Source organism: Marmota monax, unplaced genomic scaffold, assembly GCF_021218885.2.
Source record: "Marmota monax isolate L192 unplaced genomic scaffold, Marmota_monax_Labrador192_F-V1.1 WCK01_AAM20220418_F8-fsc00168, whole genome shotgun sequence".
Taxonomy (NCBI): Eukaryota; Metazoa; Chordata; class Mammalia; order Rodentia; family Sciuridae; genus Marmota; species Marmota monax.
Window position 1 is genome coordinate 3,839,648 of NW_026692492.1, and position 24,747 is coordinate 3,864,394.

The 24,747-nt window shown below is 66.0% G+C and overlaps 1 protein-coding gene across 2 annotated transcripts in view; it reads left to right on the forward strand.

Moving 5' to 3' along the window:
* Window positions 1-23,601, forward strand: part of Ppp2r3b (protein phosphatase 2 regulatory subunit B''beta) — a 40,792-nt gene extending 17,191 nt beyond the window's left edge. For both annotated transcript variants that reach the window (XM_046443454.1, XM_046443455.2), the window contains exons 2-13: window positions 2,069-2,254; window positions 5,679-5,782; window positions 5,988-6,090; window positions 7,222-7,296; window positions 8,289-8,375; window positions 9,211-9,367; window positions 17,512-17,560; window positions 19,037-19,126; window positions 19,916-20,091; window positions 21,031-21,149; window positions 21,226-21,332; window positions 23,008-23,601. In XM_046443454.1, the coding sequence (XP_046299410.1) occupies window positions 2,069-2,254; window positions 5,679-5,782; window positions 5,988-6,090; window positions 7,222-7,296; window positions 8,289-8,375; window positions 9,211-9,367; window positions 17,512-17,560; window positions 19,037-19,126; window positions 19,916-20,091; window positions 21,031-21,149; window positions 21,226-21,332; window positions 23,008-23,158 (1,404 nt within the window). In that variant the 3' untranslated portion in view covers window positions 23,159-23,601. The remainder of the gene's footprint in view (window positions 1-2,068; window positions 2,255-5,678; window positions 5,783-5,987; window positions 6,091-7,221; window positions 7,297-8,288; window positions 8,376-9,210; window positions 9,368-17,511; window positions 17,561-19,036; window positions 19,127-19,915; window positions 20,092-21,030; window positions 21,150-21,225; window positions 21,333-23,007) is intronic.
* The last annotated feature ends 1,146 nt before the right edge of the window (window positions 23,602-24,747 follow it).

Genomic DNA, 24,747 nt, shown 5'->3' on the forward strand with positions numbered 1-24,747 from the left:
TGGTGAGTGGACGTGCAGGCCCTTCAGTGCCGTGGGTGGTGGTGAGTGGACGTGCAGGTCCTTCAGTGCCGTGGGTGGTGGTGAGTGGACGTGCAGGTCCTTCACTGCTGTCAGTGCTGTGAGTGGACGTGCAGGCCCTTCAGTGCCGTGGGCGGTGGTGAGTGGACGTGCAGGTCCTTCAGTGCTGTGAGGGGACGTGCAGGCCCTTCAGTGCCGTGGGTGGTGGTGAGTGGATGTGCAGGCCCTTCAGTGCCGTGGGTGGTGGTGAGTGGACGTGCAGGGCCTTCAGTGCCGTGGGTGGTGGTGGGTGGACGTGCAGGGCCTTCAGTGCCGTGGGTGGTGGTGAGTGGACGTGCAGGTCCTTCAGTGCCGTGGGTGGTGGTGAGTGGACGTGCAGGACCTTCAGTGCCGTGGGTGGTGGTGGGTGGACGTGCAGGGCCTTCAGTGCCGTGGGTGGTGGTGAGTGGACGTGCAGGCCCTTCAGTGCCGTGGGTGGTGGTGAGTGGACGTGCAGGGCCTTCAGTGCCGTGGGTGGTGGTGGGTGGACGTGCAGGGCCTTCAGTGCCGTGGGTGGTGGTGGGTGGACGTGCAGCCTTCACTGCCAATGGGAGGGGCACGTGTGCGCTGGCCTCTGCAGAAGGGGTGGCCCTAGCCACCAGGGCCCAGGCTGGGGCGGCTCATGAGGACGTCCCTGAGGCGGACTGGGCCCTTCCCCAGGGGCACGGGGGACTGTCACGGTGGGACTAGCATCTCAGTGCGTGTCCACTGTGCCTGTGAGGTTTTCTGCGGTCACTGAGGTCGGGGAGCTGTGTGCACTAGATCTGGGGTAGCCAGGGTGGGCTTCGCGGGGCCAGGGGTCACTCTGTAGGACTGTGGGTGGGCTTGGGTTCTGTGACGTTGTCCGTGCGTTTCTCTGGGTGTCCTGGGGGTCCGCCCAGGTATCCAGCATGGTCAGCATGCACCCCTCCCCGGGCCACCACCCCGGCCCATGTGTGCGTCTCGAGAGCGTCAGGGCTCCCTGGGGGTGGCTGGACGGGTGGGGGCTGCCTTCCTGGTGGCCTCTCTCCCCAGGTGGGTCCTGGGGCGGCCGTCCTTCCACGGGCAGGTCCTGTCTTCTCCCTAGCTGTTCTTGGTCCTCCTGTGGCCCTCGCTGTCCCCTGGCCCAGGTCCGCCGGCTCCGTCTGCGGCCGTCACTCTGCTGACCCTCACTGACACGGGGGTTTGTGGGTCAGGACTTGGTAGCTGTGTGTGTCCAGGTCTGAGGCTGCCCACTCCTGGGTGCCCTGGGGCCCGGCCCTCCAGGGCTCGATGCCCGTCTGCATGGCCCACTGCCAAGCATGCTGTCCTCGGAGTGGCCACAAAGGGACCGGGCTGGGAGACCTGCTTAGTGCCACGGTTCACCCCAGGACTTTGACCCTGTGGGGGCACCTCACGCAGGGTCCTGTCACCCGTGGGGGCACGTCACGCAGGGTCCCGTCACCCGTGGGGGAGGCACCTCACACAGGGTCCCGTCACCCGTGGGGGGGCACCTCACGCAGGGTCCCGTCACCCGTGGGGGGGCACCTCACGCAGGGTCCCGTCACCCGTGGGGGAGGCACCTCACGCAGGGTCCCGTCACCCGTGGGGGAGGCACCTCACGCAGGGTCCCGTCACCCGTGGGGGGGCACATCACGCAGGGTCCCGTCACCCGTGGGGGCACGTCACGCAGGGTCCCGTCACCCGTGGGGGGGCACGTCACGCAGGGTCCCGTCACCCGTGGGGGGGCACCTCACGCAGGGTCCCGTCACCCGTGGGGGGGCACGTCACGCAGGGTTCCGTCACCCGTGGGGGGGGCACCTCACGCAGGGTCCTGTCACCCGTGGGGGAGGCACGTCACACAGAGTCCTGTCACCCGTGGGGGAGGCACGTCACACAGGGACCATCACGCAGGGTCCTGTCAGTCCACCTCAGGGGTCATCCAGGAGGACGTGGTCACTCCTGTCCATGCAGTCCCTCTGTCATGACAATAGCTAGGAAACAGGGTGGACAGTCCCAGGGTCTGATGAGCTGTGGCCACTTCATCCCTCAGGTCCAGGCACGCAAGGCGGAGCCGCTGCCCCCGGCCACCAGCCACAGCATCCCAGCCTTCTACTTCCCCAGAGGGCGCCCCAAGGACACGGTGGACGTGGACGCCGTCATCACCAGCATCGAGCGCACCTTCACCCAGTTCCCTCATGAGAGGGCCACCCTGGAGGACATGGGCAGGGTGGCCAAGGTGAGTGGAGCGCCCCACAGTGAGAGGACCAAGAGCCACAGGGCACCTGGGCAGGAGGCCAGCGTCACACGTGGACAGCAGGGACCCCTCAGCCCACCAGGCACAGGAGATGGGCAGGAGGCCAGGCGTCACAGGTGGACAGCAGGGACCCCTCAGCCCACCAGGCACAGGAGATGGGCAGGAGGCCAGGCGTCACAGGTGGACAGCAGGGACCCCTCAGCCCACCAGGCACAGGAGATGGGCAGGAGGCCAGGCGTCACAGGTGGACAGCAGGGACCCCTCAGCCCACCAGGCACAGGAGATGGGCAGGAGGCCAGGCGTCACAGGTGGACAGCAGGGACCCCTCAGCCCACCAGGCACAGGAGATGGGCAGGAGGCCAGGTGTCACAGGTGGACAGCAGGGACCCCTCAGCCCACCAGGCACAGGAGATGGGCAGGAGGCCAGGTGTCACAGGTGGACAGCAGGGACCCCTCAGCCCACCAGGCACAGGAGATGGGCAGGAGGCCAGGCGTCACAGGTGGACAGCAGGGACCCCTCAGCCCACCAGGCACAGGAGATGGGCAGGAGGCCAGGCGTCACAGGTGGACAGCAGGGACCCCTCAGCCCACCAGGCACAGGAGATGGGCAGGAGGCCAGGTGTCACAGGTGGACAGCAGGCGCCCCTCAGCCCACCAGGCACAGGAGATGGGCAGGAGGCCAGGTGTCACAGGTGGACAGCAGGGACCCCTCAGCCCACCAGGCACAGGAGATGGGCAGGAGGCCAGGCGTCACAGGTGGACAGCAGGGACCCCTCAGCCCACCAGGCACAGGAGATGGGCAGGAGGCCAGGTGTCACAGGTGGACAGCAGGGACCTCTCAGCCCACCAGGCACAGGAGATGGGCAGGAGGCCAGTCGTCACAGGTGGACAGCAGGCGCCCCTCAGCCCACGTGGCGTGTGGTGGGAGACAGCATCAGAGTCGGGACACCTGAGGTCCAGCGGTCCTGGCAGGCACGTGGGAGGCGGGGCGAGCTTTTCACAGGCAGCCCCGCGGTTCCAGCACCTTCTGATGTCACGAGGGCGGGCCCGGGATTTCCTGGGCGCCCTCCTAGGTGGTGACCATTTGTGGCGTGGCCCCGGGGCCCTGTTGCAGGTGGCTGCTGCGTGTCCTCGGCTCTGGCTCAGCGCTGCCTGGAGCTGGACGCCCGTCTCTAGCCTCCTGCCGGCCACACACGGTCAGGAAGGCGGGCTTGTACCTGGTGGCCTCCTGTGCGGACAGTGTTACCCGCTTGCTTTTCGCACCTCGGTGGACGGAGGTGACTGACGGAGGTGACCGGTGGAGGTGACTCATGGAGGTGACCGACAGAGGCTGACAGGCAGCCTGCATGAGCACGTGGTGCTGTGTGCTGAGTACTGCTCCTGCAGGTTGGCTTGGTGCAGTCTTGGTGACCTGGTGCACCTGGACACTTGGTGCTGGTGACCTGGTGTGGCATGAGGCCCCTCCCCTCCTGGTATCTGCTTTGCCCGGTGCAGGAGGATGGCGCAGGTTCTTCGAGGTGCATGCCTTCAGAGCCGTCTCGTGGGCACTCCTGGGCAGGAACCATCTGGGCCTCGTTGCTGGAGGTCTCTGGGCAGGTTTCAGGAGCTGGGCCCCCCGGGGCCTTGTGTCAGCTTCTTTGTCCAGCCCAGCGTCTACGGTGACTTGGGTTCTTGTCACGACACAGGGACGGAGTGTTCACAGTCTGCAGTGTGTCTGGTGACCTGTGGGTTCCGTGGGTCACGACTCTGTCCGTGCCATTCTGTCACCAGTGACCGCGGCTGCTCAGAGCAGCAGGCAGGGACAGGTCAGCTCTGGGCTGCAGCCTGAGGTCCAGGTGGGGCCGACCGGGGTCAGCTGAGGCTGCTCCTGCTCCCAGAGGTGCCTTCTCCTGGGTCCTCCATGGTGGACGGGCAGGGGGCTCTCGGGTCTCTCTGTGTTAGAGTCTGTAAACAAGTCAAAATAACACCTGGCATTTAGCCAGGGGAATGTTAGAGTTCGTGCACAAGTCTGGATGGTGCCTGGCAAAATGGCAGAGGGAGTGGTTTGAGAAGTAACACCAGGAGCCATTAAGTGTGGAGATTCCTGATTGGTCGCCTGCTGTATCCAGTTTATGCTAATTAGATAAGCTGTGGGGAATGCATAAATACTGCTCCTGTCCTGCAATACACGGCTCCCTCTCCTGCTGGATCAACGCACACAAGTCGCTCCTCACCCCCCCGGTTATTTTGCTGCAGCCGGACTGCGGCATCTCTGGTGAGGACCCTCGTCCCCTTCATGGGCTGCACCTGGGAGTCAGCCCTCCCAGAGCTCCCTCCACACCAGCACCGGGTGAGGGTCAACCCGGGAACCCGGGGGCACCCCTGCCGACCTCAGCTCCCTTTTCCAGGATGAGGTGCCCCCCACCTTCTGGGTTCCTGTTCCGCGTTCTGTACAGAAGCCATTTTTGGAGGTGTTTTGCCCTTTGTCCTGGTGCGGTGGCTGCACTCTTGCAGGCTGGGGTCCTTGACAGGCGGGGACCTCGGGTCTCGGTGCTCGGAACCGGGAGGAACCTGGTGTGGCCCCTTCCTCGGTGCCTGGTGGGGCTGTCCGGCGCCCTGGGGCCTTTCTACTGCTGGGGGCGGTTTCTGTGCCCAGGCGGCTTTGGGCAAGAGGGCCATCATGCCAGCCCAGCTTCCCCGAAGGCCAGCCTGCTGGACACGCGACCACCCTGCGTGGGCTCCGTGGCCGCATGGCTGGCGCCGGGCCCCTTAGGCCTGGTGTGTTTTCTCGTTTGTGATCTCTACCGTTTCAGTTGCAGTGGACACAAGACCTTTGTTCTCTGTTTCCTTATCTTTACGGGGTGCTGAGAGGGGGACCCAGGGCCCGCCACGCTGGCCAAGCGCCCTGCCGGAGCCCAGCCGGCCCACTGCGGTTCTGCTTGTCCTGGGAGAGCGCAGGGCTCCCTGGTCTCAGGCCCCCGGTGCTGGGTTGGCCGTGTGGAGACCTCCGTGGACGTGCTGTGGCCCTGCTGCCCTCCTGCAGCTGGGAGGCAGGACCTGAGCCCGAGGTGGCCTCCCACTGTGCTGTGCCCTGCTGTGGCTGGCCCTGTTGCAGCTCCGCGTTTGAAGTGTGTGGTTGCTGGTCTTGTTGGGTTGGGGCAGTCGGCCGAAGGTGGGGCTCTTCTGCGTGTGCTGCTGGGCCTCTGGGCACCCAGTGCTGTGTGCTGTGGGGTACTGTGCACCGAGCACCAGAGCCAGCGCCACCCCTCCCACCCCCAGGGCTGGCGGTCGCCCTGCGACAGGACAAGGGCAGCTCTCCCTGCTCCCTGGGGGCCGAGGGCTGCGTGGTCTGCAGCAGCGCCCTCCCTCTCTGCTCAAGTGTGTGCCGTGTGTCCAGGGCCCGCTGACCGCTCCCTCTGTCCCTCAGGCCTGCGGCTGCCCACTGTACTGGAAGGGGCCTCTCTTCTATGGAGCCGGCGGGGAGCGCACAGGCTCAGTGTCCGTCCACAAGTTCGTGGCCATGTGGAGAAAGTGAGTCCCGGCCGGGGGGGGCACAGAGGGGGCAGGGTCCCTGGGTCCTCGTCCCCAGTAGCCATCCCCTGGAGCTGGGTCATTCACAGGTGCGCATCCATGGCCTGGCCTCCTGTCCACCCCAGCCTCCTCGCTCATCTGTACTCTGTCCACCCACCCCCGCGTCTGGGGCAGGAGGGTGGCTCAGACCTCCTCGTGTCCCCAGGATCCTCCAAAACTGCCACGATGAAGCCGCCAAATTCGTCCACCTGCTTATGAACCCCGGCTGCAACTACCTGGTGCAGGAAGACTTCGTCCCCTTCCTGCAGGTGAGCGTCGCACCTGGAGGGACACCGTGTCCAGATGCACGCAGGCCTGGGCCCCACCGCTGTGCTGCCCCAGGACCCCCGCCGCAGTGCGCAGTGTGGGCTGCGCGTGTGGGTCCCGTGGGCTGCTGTCCTGGGAATGCAGGGGGCGGGGCTGCTCACCTGGGGCTCCTCCCACACAGGCCTGGGCCCCGCCCCGCGCTGCCCCAGGAACCCCCAGCCGCAGTCTGGACTGCGCATGTGGGTCCCGTGGGCTGCTGTCCTGGGAGTGCAGGGGGCGGGGCTGCTCACCTGGGGCTCCTCCCACACAGGCCTGGGCCCCACCGCTGTGCTGCCCCAGGACCCCCGCCGCAGTGCGCAGTGCGGACTGCGCATGTGGGTCCCCTCGGCTGTGTGGCCTGGGGGTCAGGGGAGGCCGCTCACCTGGGGCTCCTCCCACACAGGCCTGGGCCCCGCCCCGCGCTGCCCCAGGAACCCCCAGCCGCAGTCTGGACTGCGCATGTGGGTCCCGTGGGCTGCTGTCCTGGGAGTGCAGGGGGCGGGGCTGCTCACCTGGGGCTCCTCCCACACAGGCCTGGGCCCCGCCCCGCGCTGCCCCAGGAACCCCCAGCCGCAGTCTGGACTGCGCATGTGGGTCCCGTGGGCTGCTGTCCTGGGAGTGCAGGGGGCGGGGCCGCTCACCTGGGGCTCCTCCCACACAGGCCTGGGCCCCGCCCCGCGCCGCCCCAGGAACCCCCAGCTGCAGAGCCTTCCGTGTGGGTGCGGACTGCTGACTTGGGCCTGGGGTCCCCGGGGCCTGGGGGCCGGGACAGGGTCGGTTGGTCCCCTGGGGCTCCTCGCCGCTGCTGGGGCCCTTTTCCTTGCTAGGCTGGCTCCCTGGGCGCGGCTGCCCGGCTCTTCTCACCCGTGGAGGGCGGGGCACTGAGGGGCCTCGTGGGGAGTGGCTGAGCCGGTGGGGTCCACAGCTGGGAGTGCTACCCGCAGCCCGCGGGGTCGTGAGAGGCGGTGCCAGGCTGCCTGGGTGGACCTGCAGCCTCTCCCACGGCCCTGGCGTGGCTCGGCCGAGTCTGGCAGGGCGACCCGCACCGCACTGGCTTGGGTGGCTCGGCCTTCATTCTGTCCCTGTGCCTGCAGGACGTGGTGAACACGCACCCTGGCCTGTCCTTCCTGAAGGAGGCGTCCGAGTTCCACTCCCGCTACATCACCACGGTGAGTCCCAGCGCCAGAGCCCCCCCTCGCCGGGCCAGGCTTTCGGCCCCGCCCCTGCTGCGACCGCCACCGAGTCAGAGTCAGACATATCAATCATGAGCTTGTGGGCCAGGCACCGGCGCTGCCACCCCTGAGGGACAGCACGTGGCCTCATGACACTGGAGCACCTGAATGCAGCGTCCGCTGGCCTCGCGCTTCTGGGTGGTGACAGTGCTCATGTGTCCGGCAGGGCTCAGGGACGCGGTGAGGTCTCCTGTCCCGGGGCCATGGGTGCCAGGGACATGTCCGCCCCGGGGGGGTCGTGGGTGGGGTAGAGTGGACTCCTTGGGGCGCTGCCCTCCTTGCATCTGCTGGGCTCAGCTGGCCCTGCTGCCCACTCACGGGGCTGTGGGTCTGCACTGCCCATGAGCAGAGGGGCCGGATTTCCAGAGGCAGCCTGCGGCGCGGGGCGTGAGACGTCCCAGCGCCAGGGTGGGGGTGAGCAGGGGGCGCGTCCTGGGGTCAGCTGCGGCCGCCCCTGCCCTGGGGCAGAGCTAGCCCCGTCTGCAGGTCAGGCTGGCTGTGCCACGTGGGAGGAGGTGGCGGCCACCGCGTGTGCCTCCTCACGGTGCCGGGCTGTTTGTGGAAGTCTCCGCAGGTTCTCACCCGAGGCTCACCTGGCACTGTCCTCAGCCTCTGCCGTCCCGCCCTGGCCCCCAGCTCACCTCCCGTCTGAGAGCTAAGCCGCAGCCCTGGCCTGCAGAGCCCTCCTCATCCCTCCCTGCAGCCCGGCAGCACTCCATCCCCGTCCAGCACAGCCCTGCCCGGCTGCGTCCCGTGCCCTCAGGGCAGCCCCAGCACAGCAAGGCTCTGCCCCTAGGCAGCTGGGCCCCTCCCGGTTCTCAAAGGCCCCGCCTGACTTGTGGGGGCGGGCGCCCTCTGCTGGTGGCTGGAGCCCTGCGCAGGCCCCCTCCTGACCCGCCGGTGCTGTGCTGAGGGTCCTCCTCCCGCAGGTCATCCAGAGGATATTCTACACCGTCAACAGGTCCTGGACTGGGAGGATCACCTGCACGGAGCTCCGGAGGAGCACCTTCCTGCAGGTGCGCCCGGGGAGGTGGGCTCCTTCCTCTGCTGCAGGACCCGGGTGCGGGCCCCGGCACAGAGGACCCTCAGGCCACCAAGCACCAAGTCCCATCAGGGGACACAGAGTCTCCAGCATGGCCAGCCTGTCCTCGGCATGGCCCGACATGTGTGCCTGCCCTGCGCCTTGGCCTCCCTCCAGACTTCCTCCACTCACCCCTGAGGAAGCTGCCCTCTCTCTGAAGCCGCCCTTTCCTCAGAGCAGAGCCCGTCCCCTAGACACTAGAGGCTCCGGGCCCTTTTCCACGAGCTCTACCAAGCCATTTCTCCTCCTTCAGGAGGCCCCTCCCACCCGCTGCTCCTCCTTCAGGAGGCCCCTCCCACCCGCTGCTCCTCCTTCAGGAGACCCCACCCACCCGCTGCTCCTCCTTCAGGAGGCCCCACCCACCCGCTGCTCCTCCTTCAGGAGGCCCCACCCACCCGCTGCTCCTCCTTCAGGAGGCCCCTCCCACTCGCTGCTCCTCCTTCAGGAGGCCCCTCCCACCCGCTGCTCCTCCTTCAGGAGGCCCCTCCCACTCACTGCTCCTCCTTCAGGAGGCCCCTCCCACCCGCTGCTCCTCCTTCAGGAGGCCCCACCCACCCGCTGCTCCATCTTCAGGATGCCCCTCCCACTCACTGCTCCATCTTCAGGAGGCCCCTCCCACTCACTGCTCCATCTTCAGGAGGCCCCTCCCACTCACTGCTCCATCTTCAGGAGGCTCCTCCCACTCACTGCTCCATCTTCGGGAGGCCCCTCCCACCCGTGCAGGCTCCTCCCCTCAGGACCCTGCGCAGCCACTTCCTGGTCCTTTGCAGAACGTGGCCCTGCTGGAGGAGGAGGCGGACATCAACCAGCTGACGGAGTACTTCTCCTACGAGCACTTCTACGTCATCTACTGCAAGTTTTGGGAGCTGGACACAGACCACGACCTCCTCATCGACGCGCAGGACCTGGCCCGACACAATGACCACGGTGAGCCTGGCTGCGGGACTTGGGGCAGGGCACTGTGCAGGCCCAGGTGACACCGCACACTGCTCAGGGAGCCTGGCGTCCACCCTGGCCCTGCCCTCCTGGCCTCCCCCTGCCTGCGTGCTCCTTGCCTGCTGTCCTGACCCAGGACACTGCCTCTGTCACTGAGGTGGTGTCTGGGACACGTGGTCCCTGTGTGGGAGGGCCACGCTGCACGATGAGGTGGAGTGGGGCATCCTCAGCCTAAGGCCCTGCCCTCCGCGTCCCTGTCCCCTGTCGTCAAAGCCCCTGTCCCCAGCCTGCTCGGGCGTCAGTGTCTCTGGTCCATCCCCAGTGGCCCCAGCCCTTCACCCCTGTTCCTAGTGGCCAGACCTCTGACCCAGCTCACTGGCCACGCGTCCTGCATCCTGGTCACTGCTGGGGCCTGCCCCAGTCCCGTGGTTGGTCTTTGAGGAACCTCAGGTCGGGTTCCCAGGCAGAGCCGGCCTGGGTGCTGTCCCCAGCTGTGCCTCCCAGCCGCCCCTCCTTGAGCTCCTGTGGCTGCCCAGGCCAGGACACCTGCTCTCCAGTGGTCACCGGGGTCTCCTGCCCACCCTGAGGAGTCCTGCTCCTCAGGTGGACCCCGTTATCTAGAATAGAGGTTCACACAGGCGCTAGCTCACCCTGGGTCGCCGCCAAACCAGGAGACGTGGGTCCAGCAGGGGACGCTGTCTCTGAGGCCCTGCCCTGTTGCGTCACTTTCCGCTGCCCCTTGCTCCCTGACGTTGGTGTCCCAGCTCCACAAGCGCCTGTGGACAGTGTCCTTTCCCTCAGGCTGCCGCAGACGGTCACCGGGGCTACTCCCCCTCCCAGTAATCAGAACTTCAAGAGGGACACTGCTGACCCACAGGTGTGCAGGGTCACCTCCCCTTCCTAGTGATCAGAGCCTCAGGGACACCACTGACCCACAGGTGTGCAGGGTCACCTCCCCTTCCTGGTGACCAGAGCCTCAGGGACACCACTGACCCACAGGTGTGCAGGGTCACCTCCCCTTCCTAGTCATCAGAGCCTCATGGACACCACTGACCCACAGGTGTGCAGGGTCACCTCCCCTTCCTAGTCATCAGAGCCTCAGGGACACCGCTGACCCACAGGTGTGCAGGGTCACCTCCCCTTCCTAGTCATCAGAACCTCAGGGACACCACTGACCCACAGGTGTGCAGGGTCACCTCCCCTTCCTAGTGATCAGAACCTCAGGGACACCACTGACCCACAGGTGTGCAGGGTCACCTCCCCTTCCTGGTGACCAGAGCCTCAGGGACACCACTGACCCACAGGTGTGCAGGGTCACCTCCCCTTCCTAGTCATCAGAACCTCAGGGACACCACTGACCCACAGGTGTGCAGGGTCACCTCCCCTTCCTAGTCATCAGAGCCTCAGGGACACCACTGACACACAGGTGTGCAGGGTCACCTCCCCTTCCTAGTCATCAGAGCCTCATGGACACCACTGACCCACAGGTGTGCAGGGTCACCTCCCCTTCCTAGTCATCAGAACCTTAGGGACACCACTGACCCACAGGTGTGCAGGGTCACCTCCCCTTCCTAGTGACCAGAACCTCAGGGACACCACTGACCCACAGGTGTGCAGGGTCACCTCCCCTTCCTAGTGATCAGAGCCTCAGGGACACCGCTGACCCACAGGTGTGCAGGGTCACCTCCCCTTCCTAGTCATCAGAGCCTCAGGGACACCACTGACCCACAGGTGTGCAGGGTCACCTCCCCTTCCTAGTCATCAGAGCCTCAGGGACACCGCTGACCCACAGGTGTGCAGGGTCACCTCCCCTTCCTGGTGACCAGAGCCTCAGGGACACCACTGACCCACAGGTGTGCAGGGTCACCTCCCCTTCCTAGTCATCAGAACCTCAGGGACACCACTGACCCACAGGTGTGCAGGGTCACCTCCCGTTCCTAGTGACCAGAGCCTCAGGGACAGCACTGACCCACAGGTGTGCAGGGTCACCTCCCCTTCCTAGTCATCAGAGCCTCAGGGACACCGCTGACCCACAGGTGTGCAGGGTCACCTCCCCTTCCTGGTGACCAGAGCCTCAGGGACACCACTGACCCACAGGTGTGCAGGGTCACCTCCCCTTCCTAATGACCAGAGCCTCAGGGACACCGCTGACCCACAGGTGTGCAGGGTCACCTCCCCTTCCTAGTCATCAGAACCTCAGGGACACCACTGACCCACAGGTGTGCAGGGTCACCTCCCCTTCCTAGTGATCAGAGCCTCAGGGACACCACTGACCCACAGGTGTGCAGGGTCACCTCCCCTTCCTGGTGACCAGAGCCTCAGGGACACCACTGACCCACAGGTGTGCAGGGTCACCTCCCCTTCCTAGTCATCAGAACCTCAGGGACACCACTGACCCACAGGTGTGCAGGGTCACCTCCCCTTCCTAGTCATCAGAGCCTCAGGGACACCACTGACACACAGGTGTGCAGGGTCACCTCCCCTTCCTAGTCATCAGAGCCTCATGGACACCACTGACCCACAGGTGTGCAGGGTCACCTCCCCTTCCTAGTCATCAGAACCTTAGGGACACCACTGACCCACAGGTGTGCAGGGTCACCTCCCCTTCCTAGTGACCAGAACCTCAGGGACACCACTGACCCACAGGTGTGCAGGGTCACCTCCCCTTCCTAGTGATCAGAGCCTCAGGACACCGCTGACCCACAGGTGTGCAGGGTCACCTCCCTTCCTAGTCATCAGAGCCTCAGGGACACCACTGACCCACAGGTGTGCAGGGTCACCTCCCCTTCCTAGTCATCAGAGCCTCAGGGACACCGCTGACCCACAGGTGTGCAGGGTCACCTCCCCTTCCTGGTGACCAGAGCCTCAGGGACACCACTGACCCACAGGTGTGCAGGGTCACCTCCCCTTCCTAGTCATCAGAGCCTCAGGGACACCACTGATCCACAGGTGTGCAGGGTCACCTCCCCTTCCTGGTGACCAGAGCCTCAGGGACACCACTGACCCACAGGTGTGCAGGGTCACCTCCCCTTCCTAGTCATCAGAACCTCAGGGACACCACTGACCCACAGGTGTGCAGGGTCACCTCCCGTTCCTAGTGACCAGAGCCTCAGGGACAGCACTGACCCACAGGTGTGCAGGGTCACCTCCCCTTCCTAGTCATCAGAGCCTCAGGGACACCGCTGACCCACAGGTGTGCAGGGTCACCTCCCCTTCCTGGTGACCAGAGCCTCAGGGACACCACTGACCCACAGGTGTGCAGGGTCACCTCCCCTTCCTAATGACCAGAGCCTCAGGGACACCGCTGACCCACAGGTGTGCAGGGTCACCTCCCCTTCCTAGTCATCAGAACCTCAGGGACACCGCTGACCCACAGGTGTGCAGGGTCACCTCCCCTTCCTAGTCATCAGAGCCTCAGGGACACCACTGATCCACAGGTGTGCAGGGTCACCTCCCCTTCCTGGTGACCAGAGCCTCAGGGACACCACTGACCCACAGGTGTGCAGGGTCACCTCCCCTTCCTAGTCATCAGAACCTCAGGGACACCACTGACCCACAGGTGTGCAGGGTCACCTCCCCTTCCTAGTGATCAGAGCCTCAGGGACACCACTGACACACAGGTGTGCAGGGTCACCTCCCCTTCCTGGTCATCAGAGCCTCAGGGACACCGCTGACCCACAGGTGTGCAGGGTCACCTCCCCTTCCTGGTGACCAGAGCCTCAGGGACACCACTGACCCACAGGTGTGCAGGGTCACCTCCCCTTCCTCGTCATCACAACCTCAGGGACACCGCTGACCCACAGGTGTGCAGGGTCACCTCCCCTTCCTAGTCATCACAACCTCAGGGACACCGCTGACCCACAGGTGTGCAGGGTCACCTCCCCTTCCTAATGACCAGAGCCTCAGGGACACCGCTGACCCACAGGTGTGCAGGGTCACCTCCCCTTCCTAGTCATCACAACCTCAGGGACACCGCTGACCCACAGGTGTGCAGGGTCACCTCCCCTTCCTAGTCATCAGAACCTCAGGGACACCACTGACCCACAGGTGTGCAGGGTCACCTCCCCTTCCTAGTCATCAGAACCTCAGGGACATCACTGACCCACAGGTGTGCAGGGTCACCTCCCCTTCCTGGTGACCAGAACCTCAGGGACATCACTGACCCACAGGTGTGCAGGGTCACCTCCCCTTCCTAGTGACCAGAGCCTCAGGGACACCGCTGACCCACAGGTGTGCAGGGTCACCTCCCCTTCCTAGTCATCACAACCTCAGGGACACCGCTGACCCACAGGTGTGCAGGGTCACCTCCCCTTCCTAATGACCAGAGCCTCAGGGACACCGCTGACCCACAGGTGTGCAGGGTCACCTCCCCTTCCTAGTGACCAGAACCTCAGGGACACCACTGACCCACAGGTGTGCAGGGTCACCTCCCCTTCCTAGTGATCAGAGCCTCAGGGACACCACTGACCCACAGGTGTGCAGGGTCACCTCCCCTTCCTAGTCATCAGAACCTCAGGGACATCACTGACCCACAGGTGTGCAGGGTCACCTCCCCTTCCTAGTCATCAGAACCTCAGGGACACCACTGACCCACAGGTGTGCAGGGTCACCTCCCCTTCCTGGTGACCAGAGCCTCAGGGACACCGCTGACCCACAGGTGTGCAGGGTCACCTCCCCTTCCTAGTGACCAGAACCTCAGGGACACCACTGACCCACAGGTGTGCAGGGTCACCTCCCCTTCCTAGTCATCAGAGCCTCAGGGACACCGCTGACCCACAGGTGTGCAGGGTCACCTCCCCTTCCTAGTCATCAGAGCCTCAGGGACACCACTGACCCACAGGTGTGCAGGGTCACCTCCCCTTCCTAGTCATCAGAACCTCAGGGACATCACTGACCCACAGGTGTGCAGGGTCACCTCCCCTTCCTAGTCATCAGAGCCTCAGGGACATCACTGACCCACAGGTGTGCAGGGTCACCTCCCCTTCCTAGTGATCAGAACCTCAGGGACACCACTGACCCACAGGTGTGCAGGGTCACCTCCCCTTCCTAGTGATCAGAGCCTCAGGGACACCACTGACCCACAGGTGTGCAGGGTCACCTCCCCTTCCTAGTCATCAGAACCTCAGGGACATCACTGACCCACAGGTGTGCAGGGTCACCTCCCCTTCCTAGTCATCAGAGCCTCAGGGACACCACTGACCCACAGGTGTGCAGGGTCACCTCCCCTTCCTAGTCATCAGAACCTCAGGGACACCACTGACCCACAGGTGTGCAGGGTCACCTCCCCTTCCTGGTGACCAGAACCTCAGGGACACCGCTGACCCACAGGTGTGCAGGGTCACCTCCCCTTCCTAGTGACCAGAGCCTCAGGGACACCACTGACCCACAGGTGTGCAGGGTCACCTCCCCTTCCTAGTCATCAGAACCTCAGGGACACCACTGACCCACAGGTGTGCAGGGTCACCTCCCCTTCCTAGTCATCAGAACCTCAGGGACACCACTGACCCACAGGTGTGCAGGGTCACCTCCCCTTCCTAGTGATCAGAGCCTCAGGGACACCACTGACCCACAGGTGTGCAGGGTCACCTCCCCTTCCTAGTCATCAGAACCTCAGGGACATCACTGACCCACAGGTGTGCAGGGTCACCTCCCCTTCCTAGTCATCAGAGCCTCAGGGACACCACTGACCCACAGGTGTGCAGGGTCACCTCCCCTTCCTAGTCATCAGAACCTCAGGGACATCACTGACCCACAGGTGTGCAGGGTCACCTCCCCTTCCTAGTCATCAGAGCCTCAGGGACATCACTGACCCACAGGTGTGCAGGGTCACCTCCCCTTCCTAGTCATCAGAACCTCAGGGACACTGCTGACCCACAGGTGTGCAGGGTCACCTCCCCTTCCTAGTCATCAGAGCCTCAGGGACACCGCTGACCCACAGGTGTGCAGGGTCACCTCCCCTTCCTGGTGACCAGAGCCTCAGGGACACCACTGACCCACAGGTGTGCAGGGTCACCTCCCCTTCCTAGTCATCAGAGCCTCAGGGACACCACTGACCCACAGGTGTGCAGGGTCACCTCCCCTTCCTAGTCATCAGAACCTCAGGGACACCACTGACCCACAGGTGTGCAGGGTCACCTCCCCTTCCTAGTCATCAGAACCTCAGGGACATCACTGACCCACAGGTGTGCAGGGTCACCTCCCCTTCCTAGTCATCAGAGCCTCAGGACACCACTGACCCACAGGTGTGCAGGGTCACCTCCCCTTCCTAGTCATCAGAACCTCAGGGACACCACTGACCCACAGGTGTGCAGGGTCACCTCCCCTTCCTAGTCATCAGAACCTCAGGGACACCACTGACCCACAGGTGTGCAGGGTCACCTCCCCTTCCTAGTCATCAGAACCTCAGGGACATCACTGACCCACAGGTGTGCAGGGTCACCTCCCCTTCCTAGTCATCAGAGCCTCAGGACACCACTGACCCACAGGTGTGCAGGGTCACCTCCCCTTCCTAGTCATCAGAACCTCAGGGACACCACTGACCCACAGGTGTGCAGGGTCACCTCCCCTTCCTAGTCACCAGAACCTCAGGGACACCACTGACCCACAGGTGTGCAGGGTCACCTCCCCTTCCTAGTCATCAGAACCTCAGGGACACCACTGACCCACAGGTGTGCAGGGTCACCTCCCCTTCCTAGTCATCAGAGCCTCAGGGACAGCAGTGACCCACAGGTGTGCAGGGTCACCTCCCCTTCCTGGTGACCAGAGCCCACTGTCCCTGTGAGCCCCCACCCTGGTTAGCTCGCCCCTGGCCAGGCCTCTCCTGGCTCGGGGACACTCAGGGGCTGGAGTCGTGAAGCAGGGTGAGGCTGTTGTCACATTGCCAGGGCGTCCTCAGGACCCTGGTGGCTGGGTGTGCTGCCTGGAGTGGGACGGGCAGCAGCTGCAGCAGATGCTGCCCTCCCCTGGGGGCCACAGGGCTTGGTCCTTCCCCTGCTGCCCGTCGTCCCCGCTCTCCTCGGCTGCGCCTGCCTGCAGGTGAGGGCAGCAGCACCAGCTCTGCCCATGGTGGCCGGGTTCCAGCTGCGTCGGGCCAGCTGCCTGGGAGGCGTCCCCTCTGTGGCCTTCCCCTCTCCCAAGACCACTAGCCTGCAGACCGCCTGTGGGCTGCGCCAGTCCCCAAGGCTCCGGCCAAGGTCCCACACTCCGGAGCAGGCAGAAACCCCCGGGCAGAGGATGCAGACCCGTTCCCGGCTGAGCCCCCTCCAGGGCCCCAGGGGCTCCTCCTGCCTCTCCAGCTCCTGGGCTCCAGGTTGCCCTGGGCGGGTGGCCCCTCAGTGCAGTCTCTGCCTCCGTCTCCTCGGGGCTCCTCCTCTGGGTCTGTGTCCCCTCCTCTGTCTCTGGGGAGGACACGGCCATTGCACGAGGGCCCCCTGACCCAGGAGGAGCCCATCTCAGGCCACTCCACTAAGTCCCTCTGCAGAGACCCTGCTTCCCCACGAGGTCCCTTCACAGGACCAGGGCAGCACATGAGTTGATCCTGTCTTTCCGCGTCGGGTGGTTTGGGTCAAGCAGGGTGAATCCTAGAGGTCAGGAGAGACTCTGGGGCTCTCTGTCCCGTAGATGATGCCTGTTAAGGGTGAATTTTGTCCTTCCAAAACTCCGAGGTCGCAGCCCTGACCCAGGACCTCAGAATGGGCTGTGTGGGGTGCAGTGAGGTCCCAGGGTGGCCCTGGCCCAGCAGGACTGGGGTCCTCGTAGAGGAGGAGATGAGGACACAGACGCACACAGAGGGACGGCCCGAGAGGACCCAGGGAGAAGACGGCGGCTGCCAGCCCAGGGGAGAGGCCTCGGGCCCGCCCTGCCCAGCCTGGACCTCAGGGCCTCCAGCCTGCAGGACTGGGCAGTTCCCGTGTGTGGGGTCGGCGGTGGTCTGCTGCCCGGCGTGTGGTCATGTCCTGGGCACTCGGGACGGCTTCACTGTGCTGTTTTCTCTGAAGGACTTTGTCTCCTCATCACGGCGCATGGGCTCCATGGGCAGCAACGGTGACCGGGCTGCGCTCGAGGACAGCGCGGGAAGCACCGGCTGCGGTGCCGGAGACCCGCAGCTGTGCTCACGGCCCACTCTTCCCTTGCAGCCATTTCCACCAAGATGATTGACAGGATCTTCTCGGGCGCCGTGACGAGGTCGGTGGCCCTCAGTTCCCTGCCCTCCCAGAGTGGGTGACTACCAGGAGCTGGTGCAAGTGCTCTGCGCCCTTCCCGACGTGGCCCTCTCTTCCCGTGGGGCCCCATCACGCAGTCAGAGAGGGGAGCCGCCTGTCGGGCGGGGGTCCTGCCGAGGGCTGGCTCAGGCTCCGGTGTGTTGTCCACCGCTGACAGTGTCTCAGCCCCGCCGGAGGCCCCGTCCCCTGGGGCGCCCTGAGTCCGCTGCCCTGCTCATGCTCGCCTGGAGCCCGCTCCTGTGCGCACAGGGAGCAGGCAGCACGCAGCACCTTTCCTAGGGCTGGAGGGACCCCGCATGTCCCGCCCCCAAGCCCCCCACGCGCCCTTCCTTCCCTGTCCTCCACTCCTTCCTTCTCCCGCTCCGCCCCTCCCTCCTCCGCCCCTCCCTCCTCTCTCCTTGGCCCCTCCCTCGTCCCTCATTGGCTCCTCCCTCCTCCGCCCCTCCCTCCTCTGTCCCTCCCTCCTCAGCCCCTCCCTCCTCTCTCCTCCACCCCTCCCTCCTCCACCCCTCCCTCCTCCCTCCATCTCCCTCCTCCCTCCATCTCCCTCCCTCCTCTACCCCTTCCTCCTCCACCCCTCCCTCCTCCCTCCATCTCCCTCCCTCCTCCACCCCTCCCTCCTCCCTCCTCCACCCCTGCCTCGTCCCTCCTCCACCATCTCTCCTCCACCACTCCCTCCTTCACCCTCCACCCTCCCTCCACTCTCCTTCACCCCTCCCTCCTCCACCCCTCCCTCCTCCCTCCTCCACCCCTCCCTCCTCCCTCCATCTCCCTCCCTCCTCTACCCCTCCCTCCTCCACCCCTCCCTCCTCCACCCCTCCCTCCTCCACCCCTCCCTCCTCCCTCCATCTCCCTCCCTCCTCCACCCCTCCCTCCTCCCTCCTCCACCCCTGCCTCGTCCCTCCTCCACCATCTCTCCTCCACCACTCCCTCCTTCACCCTCCCCCTCCCTCCACTCTCCTTCACCCCTCCCTCCTCCACCCCTCCCTCCTCCCTCCTCCACCCCTCCCTCCTCCCTCCTCCACCCCTCCCTCCTCCCTCCATCTCCCTCCCCCCTCTCCCCCTCCCTCCTCCCTCCTCCTCCCCTCCCTCCTCCCTCCATCTCCCTCCCTCCTCCACCCCTCCCTCCTCCCTCCTCCACCCCTGCCTCGTCCCTCCTCCACCATCTCTCCTCCACCACTCCCTCCTTCACCCTCCACCCTCCCTCCACTCTCCTTCACCCCTCCCTCCTCCACCCCTCCCTCCTCCCTCCTCCACCCCTCCCTCCTCCCTCCTCCACCCCTCCCTCCTCCCTCCATCTCCCTCCCTCCTCTACCCCTCCCTCCTCCCTCCTCCACCCCTCCCTCCTCCCTCCATCTCCCTCCCTCCTCCACCCCTCCCTCCTCCCTCCTCCACCCCTCCTTCCCTGACACCATCCTCTCTTCCCTCCTGGACGCAGAGGTAGAAAAGTCCAGAAGGAAGGAAAGATCAGCTACGCTGACTTTGTCTGGTTTCTGATCTCTGAGGAAGACAAAAAGACCCCAACAAGGTAGGAGCTCGGGTTCCCTCCGAGGCGCATGGGGGCCCCCCACCCCGCCCTTCCCTGCCATCTTCTCCTGTAGGACCCAGGTCAGCCTGTGCAGGGTGGGCGTGTCCCGTCCTGGTCAGCCTGTGCCGGGTGGGCGTGTCCCGTCCTGGTCAGCCTGTGCCGGGTGGGCGTGTCCCGTCCTGGTCAGCCTGTGCCGGGTGGGCGTGTCCCGTCCTGGTCAGCCTGTGCCGGGTGGGCGTGTCCCGTCCTGGTCAGCCTGTGCCGGGTGGGCGTGTCCCGTCCTGGTCAGCCTGTGCCGGGTGGGCGTGTCCCGTCCTGGTCAGCCTGTGCCGGGTGGGCGTGTCCCGTCCTGGTCAGCCTGTGCCGGGTGGGCGTGTCCCGTCCTGGTCAGGCTGGGCCTGGGTGGGCGTGTCCCGTCCTGGTCAGCCTGTGCCGGGTGGGCGTGTCCCGTCCTGGTCAGCCTGTGCCGGGTGGGCGTGTCCCGTCCTGGTCAGCCTGTGCCGGGTGGGCGTGTCCCGTCCTGGTCAGGCTGGGCCTGGGTGGGCGTGTCCCGTCCTGGTCAGCCTGTGCCGGGTGGGCGTGTCCCGTCCTGGTCAGCCTGTGCCGGGTGGGCGTGTCCCGTCCTGGTCAGCCTGTGCAGGGTGGGCGTGTCCCGTCCTGGTCAGGCTGGGCCTGGGTGGGCGTGTCCCGTCCTGGTCAGCCTGTGCCGGGTGGGCGTGTCCCGTCCTGGTCAGGCTGGGCCTGGGTGGGCGTGTCCCTGGCAGCCCAGCTGACGGGCCCCAACACTAGCATCGAGTACTGGTTCCGGTGCATGGACCTGGACGGGGACGGGGCGCTGTCCATGTTCGAGCTGGAGTACTTCTACGAGGAGCAGTGCCGCAGGCTGGACAGCATGGCCATCGAGGCCCTGCCCTTCGAGGACTGCCTGTGCCAGATGCTAGACCTGGTCAAGCCGCAGAGCGAAGGTGAGGCGTGTGGGGCGACCCGGGGAGGGACAGCAGGAGGGCCTGCAAGGAGACCCCCAGGTGGGCTGCCCATTGCCAGGTGCCAGCACCGGGCCCCATCTGCAGCACGGGTGGACACCCGAGGAGGCCATGGGAAGGCCCATCCCTGTGGACTTGGGACCAGGTCCTCACTGAGGGTGTCCCAGGAGGCAGCACGTGCCATCACTGGGGATGGGCGCTCAGTGCAGGGTTCAGCCCTGCCTGGTGTGGACACCACCAGGTCCACTGTCCCTCCCAGCTGTCCTGCCCAGCTGTCCCAGCCCTGTCATCTCCCCGTCCTCTGAGGTCACAGGGCAGGAGGCGTGGCCTCAAACCCAGGCCTGGAGAGGAGGGGCTCCCTGCACCTTAGAGACAGGAGGACCCCCTGCTCCCTAGAGAGAGAGGGGGCTCCCTGCACCCTATATAGAGAGGAGGGGGCTCCCCGCACCTTAGAGAGGAGGGGCTCCCCACACCCCAGAGACAGGAGGACCCCCTGCTCCCTAGAGAGGAGGGGTCCCTGCACCCTAGAGAGAGGAGGGCTCCCCGCACCACCACCTGGTTTTTCCCGTACCCTTTGGAGGTGACCAGGTCTCTGAGGACGGCGCAGGCGCCTGCTGTCCCTTCCTCTGAAGTGCCTCCGCCCCCCTGGCCAGGCCCCCCGGGGTCCTGGACAGCTCAGATGGTCTTGGGCTGGGGTGTCTGGGTGGCTGCCTGCCCCTGGTCCCAAGGTTCGGTCCCCTCGGGCGCTCAAGGTAGCAGGGCTGCTGGCCCAGGGCCTCAGGGGCTCAGCAGGCCGGGTGCCCGCGCCAGTCCTCCGGCTGCGCCTGGGGCACAAGTGCCCCCCTGCGCCCTCAGCCCCCCCCCCGCCACGGCCCGCCTGTGTCCAAAGGCCCCTCCCGCCCTCGTCCCTCTGTCCGGCAGGCAAGATCACCCTGCGCGACCTCAAGCACTGTAAGCTGGCCAGCGTCTTCTTCGACACCTTCTTCAACATCGAGAAGTACCTGGGCCACGAGCAGAAAGAGCAGGCGTCCCTGCTGCGGGTGAGTGCCCCCCCCCCCCGCCGGCTGCCGCTGACCGCGGGGCCTCCCGACCCCAACGGCTCCCTCTCTCCGGCAGGAGAGCGAGAGCGAGGGCCCCGAGCTGTCCGACTGGGAGAAGTACGCCGCGGAGGAGTACGACATCCTGGTGGCCGAGGAGGCCGCGGGGGAGCCCTGGGACGACGGGTGAGCGCCGCCGCCAGCGCGGGCTCAGTGGGAGGGGACAGCGCCCGCCATCCTGTGTGGTCGGACATGTGGGGCGGACCTCCCCGCCGGACCCTGACGCGCGCGTGCCCCTGGGGAGCCCTGATGTCTGGTGCCCTGGTCACCTCTGACATGAGCCAGCAGTCACTCCTGTCATCAGGCCGCACCCGGGAGCGGGAACACCCACCTGCGGCCGGGCCTTGGTGAATCCCGGCTGTGCGTGTTGGCAGGGGACTGGACGGGGAGGCCGAGTCCAGTGTAGCCCGCGGGTCCTCTCCCTGGGCTGCGGCGGGCAGGTTGACAGGTCAGAGGGCACCGGCTGTTTCCACCGGGACCCAGTTCACCGTCTGCTCGCCCCCGGGTCTGGGTGACTGGCCTCCTGGCGGTCCTGGGGCCCAGCTGGCCTTGGCATGGGAGCTCCTGAGGCCCAAGGCTCTGGCACACCCCGTTGGGGGCACTGGGGCGCTCTGGGCAGGGCAAGCCAATGCCACTCTGCCACCTGCATGGGCTGCCCCCGGTGCCGACTGCAGCCTGAGGCTCCGCCTGAGGTCCCCTGGCGCAAGGGTCCCTGGGCCTGGCTCAGCCCCTCAGTGTGTGGGAGACTCCAAGGCCCGGCCCTCCTGGCTGTCCAGGGCCATCTGTGGAGTCCAAGTCCCTGGGGCCACCTGGCTGGGCTCCAGGGGCACCAAGTGGCACCTGGATGAGACACCCGCACTGCAGGGAGCTGCCCCCAGGAGTCTGTCCGTCCCCACGTGTGTCTTTCCTTGTACCTCCCTGGTCACTCCTGACATTGGCAGGACGCAGTGACCCCACGCGCTCATGGTGGCTGGGTCTTTAGTTCAGGGATCTTCTCAGCAACCCCTGGGGGCCACCTCCCTGGTGTCCCCTGGCTCCCGCTGCAGAGACCCCCTCCATGCCTGGGGTGGACGCTGGGGTCCTGTCTCTGGGTGGTGATCGCTGGGCATCCATGAGCCAACGAATCCATCATCCTGGCCGGTCAAATGCCGGTGTCCAGCCTGCGTCCTCCACCCTCAGGAGTGCTCCTGAGACCGGCCCTGTAAACCGCAGGCCCAGTCCTGTCCTGTGGGCCCTCTGCTTCCCGGGCTGTGTGTCCCCATGTCCCCCAGGTCACTGACCCCTCGGGTCCCTGCTCCCAATACTTCCCTGTCCCTTCCCTTTGTGGAGCAGCTGTGGCCAGTGACACGTGTGTCTCCTGCCACCCTCCCCTCCTGACGCAGCCCGGTACCCACGAGCAGGTGGCTGTGCTCGGCTGCTGCCTCTTGGCTGTGGAAGTGTGGGTCAGCAGCTTGCAGCCACCTGTGCTGACCCGGGTCACCCCCCTTTCTGGAAACCGTCTTGCTACCTCGGGGTCGTCTCTTCAGCTCGCAGGGACTGACCAGCTGACAAGCTGCCTTACGCTTTGGGGGAGACCCGAGGCCACCAGTTCCCACCCTGGGGGAGCTCCTGTGCCGAGGACCCGGGCGGGCTGCGGGCTGGACGTCCCCGGGCTCCCTGGCCCCGTGCGCGCACCCCTTGGGAGCCTGGTGCTGACCCGGAACCCGCGGTCTCCAGCGCGGCGCGAACCTGGCCCTGGCGAGGGCGGCCCTGAGGGGGAGAGGGCACCCGGCCCGCGGTCCTCACCGGCCGCTCCTTGCAGGTACGAGGGGGAGCTCAGCCCTGTGGACCAGAAGCTGAGCGCGCTGCGGTCCCCGCTGGCCCAGAGGCCCTTCTTCGAGGTGCCCACCCCGCTGGGCGACGTTGACCTGTACGAGTACGCGTGTGGCGACGACGACCTGCAGCCCTTGTGAGGCCCTCGCGGCCGTCCCCGGCGGCCGGGTTGGCTAACTGTCCTGTCGTGGACACCGAGTGCGTTTGTACGGAGTGATGATGTTTATTTATTCACCGCGGAGGTCGTCAAGGGTTGTTGACGGCGCACGCACGTCCCCACCGCCCGAGGGACTGACACTCGTCCAAGAACTCCAGGCCGCCGGCGCGGACGCTTGCCAGGGTCAGCCGCGGGGCGCCCGGGTGCGCACCCTGGACGGCGCCCCTTCCCCGCGCGCCCTGACGCCGCCTGCGCGCTGAGCGCCCCTCCCCCAGCGTGTGGGTCGCGAACATTCCGCGCGCACCGCGGGTGCGGTCACGCGCGCACACGGGCGTGCAAAGACGACTTCATCTGCTGTGCAGCGCAGCTTACCATGTGGTACGCGGCCACGTTTGTATTTTTGAATAAAGAGTTTAAGGATTTTCAGCCCCTGCTGGGTGTGTTCACCGCCCAGGGTCAGCGCCTGGGTCGGGGTCCTTCACAGGGCTGCAAAGCTCAGTGCTGCTGCTGCTGCTGGGGACAGCGCTGCCGCGGGAGCCACCGGTACCCAGGTTGTGTGGCCACACCCTCCATGCCCAGCTGGCCTGCCGCCCGAGGAGTCCACTCCAAGACCGCGGCCACAGCCTCTGCACCCGGGCAGCTGTGGAGGCCACTGGTGTTCTCACGGGTGGAGTGGGCGGTTCAGTCAGAAGACCCCCCAGACCCTTGGGGACATGCCCAGAGAAGGATGGCAGAGGAATCCTGGAGGAGCAGTGCCCCAGCACCAGGCCAAGGTGTTCAAGGGAGGAGGGTCTGGCCGTCCACACGCGAGCCGGCAGGAGGGCAGTGACCAGCTGCAGGTGCCTCCTGCAGGGCCTCCACACCATGCAGTGCCCCCCACCCCATGCTCCTGAGGTCCCTGTGTCCAGCTGGGAGCCAAACTCCAGGGGTCTTGACCTGGGAGGCCCACCACCCCTGGCCTAAGAGGGAGCCTTCCCACCCGTGGGGCTCGAGTCAGGGACGCCAAGCAGAGCCAGCAACCGGGGCCTAGGCAGGAGATGGCAGACCCCCCCCATGTCCCCACCAGCCTCACCTGCTGAGGTCCCTGTGAACCCCATCCTCGTGTTCCGCTCCCCCCGACGTCGCCTGCACTTCTGGTCAGTACTGTTCCTCTCTGATGTCCTGGCTCCCTACCACGGCCTCCAGAAGGCCCAAACCTGGACTCCAGATGAGACGAGTAACATGTCCCTGTCCTCGACCATGAAGGCTGTGTCCTCAGAGGACAGGAAGCCAGAGCCTGTGTGGCTGGGTGGGCAGGGTCCTCCATGCCCCATGCCCAGGGCCACGACCCAGACTCCTGGTACAGCACCCAGAGGGGCACACCTGCTAGAGCTCAGCAGTCCAGGCGCCTGGGGCCTCCTGGCCCCGAACAGCAGCAGGGAGTGTCCAGGTGCCCTCCTGTGATGGACGGCACCATCCCGGGAACCCCCAGTGTCCGGGGCCATGTCTGCCGGCCTGGCTGCTGCAGGAACTTCCTGGTCCCTAGGACTGCGTGCCCAGTACTGCAGCCTGCAGTGGATTCAGAGATTTGGG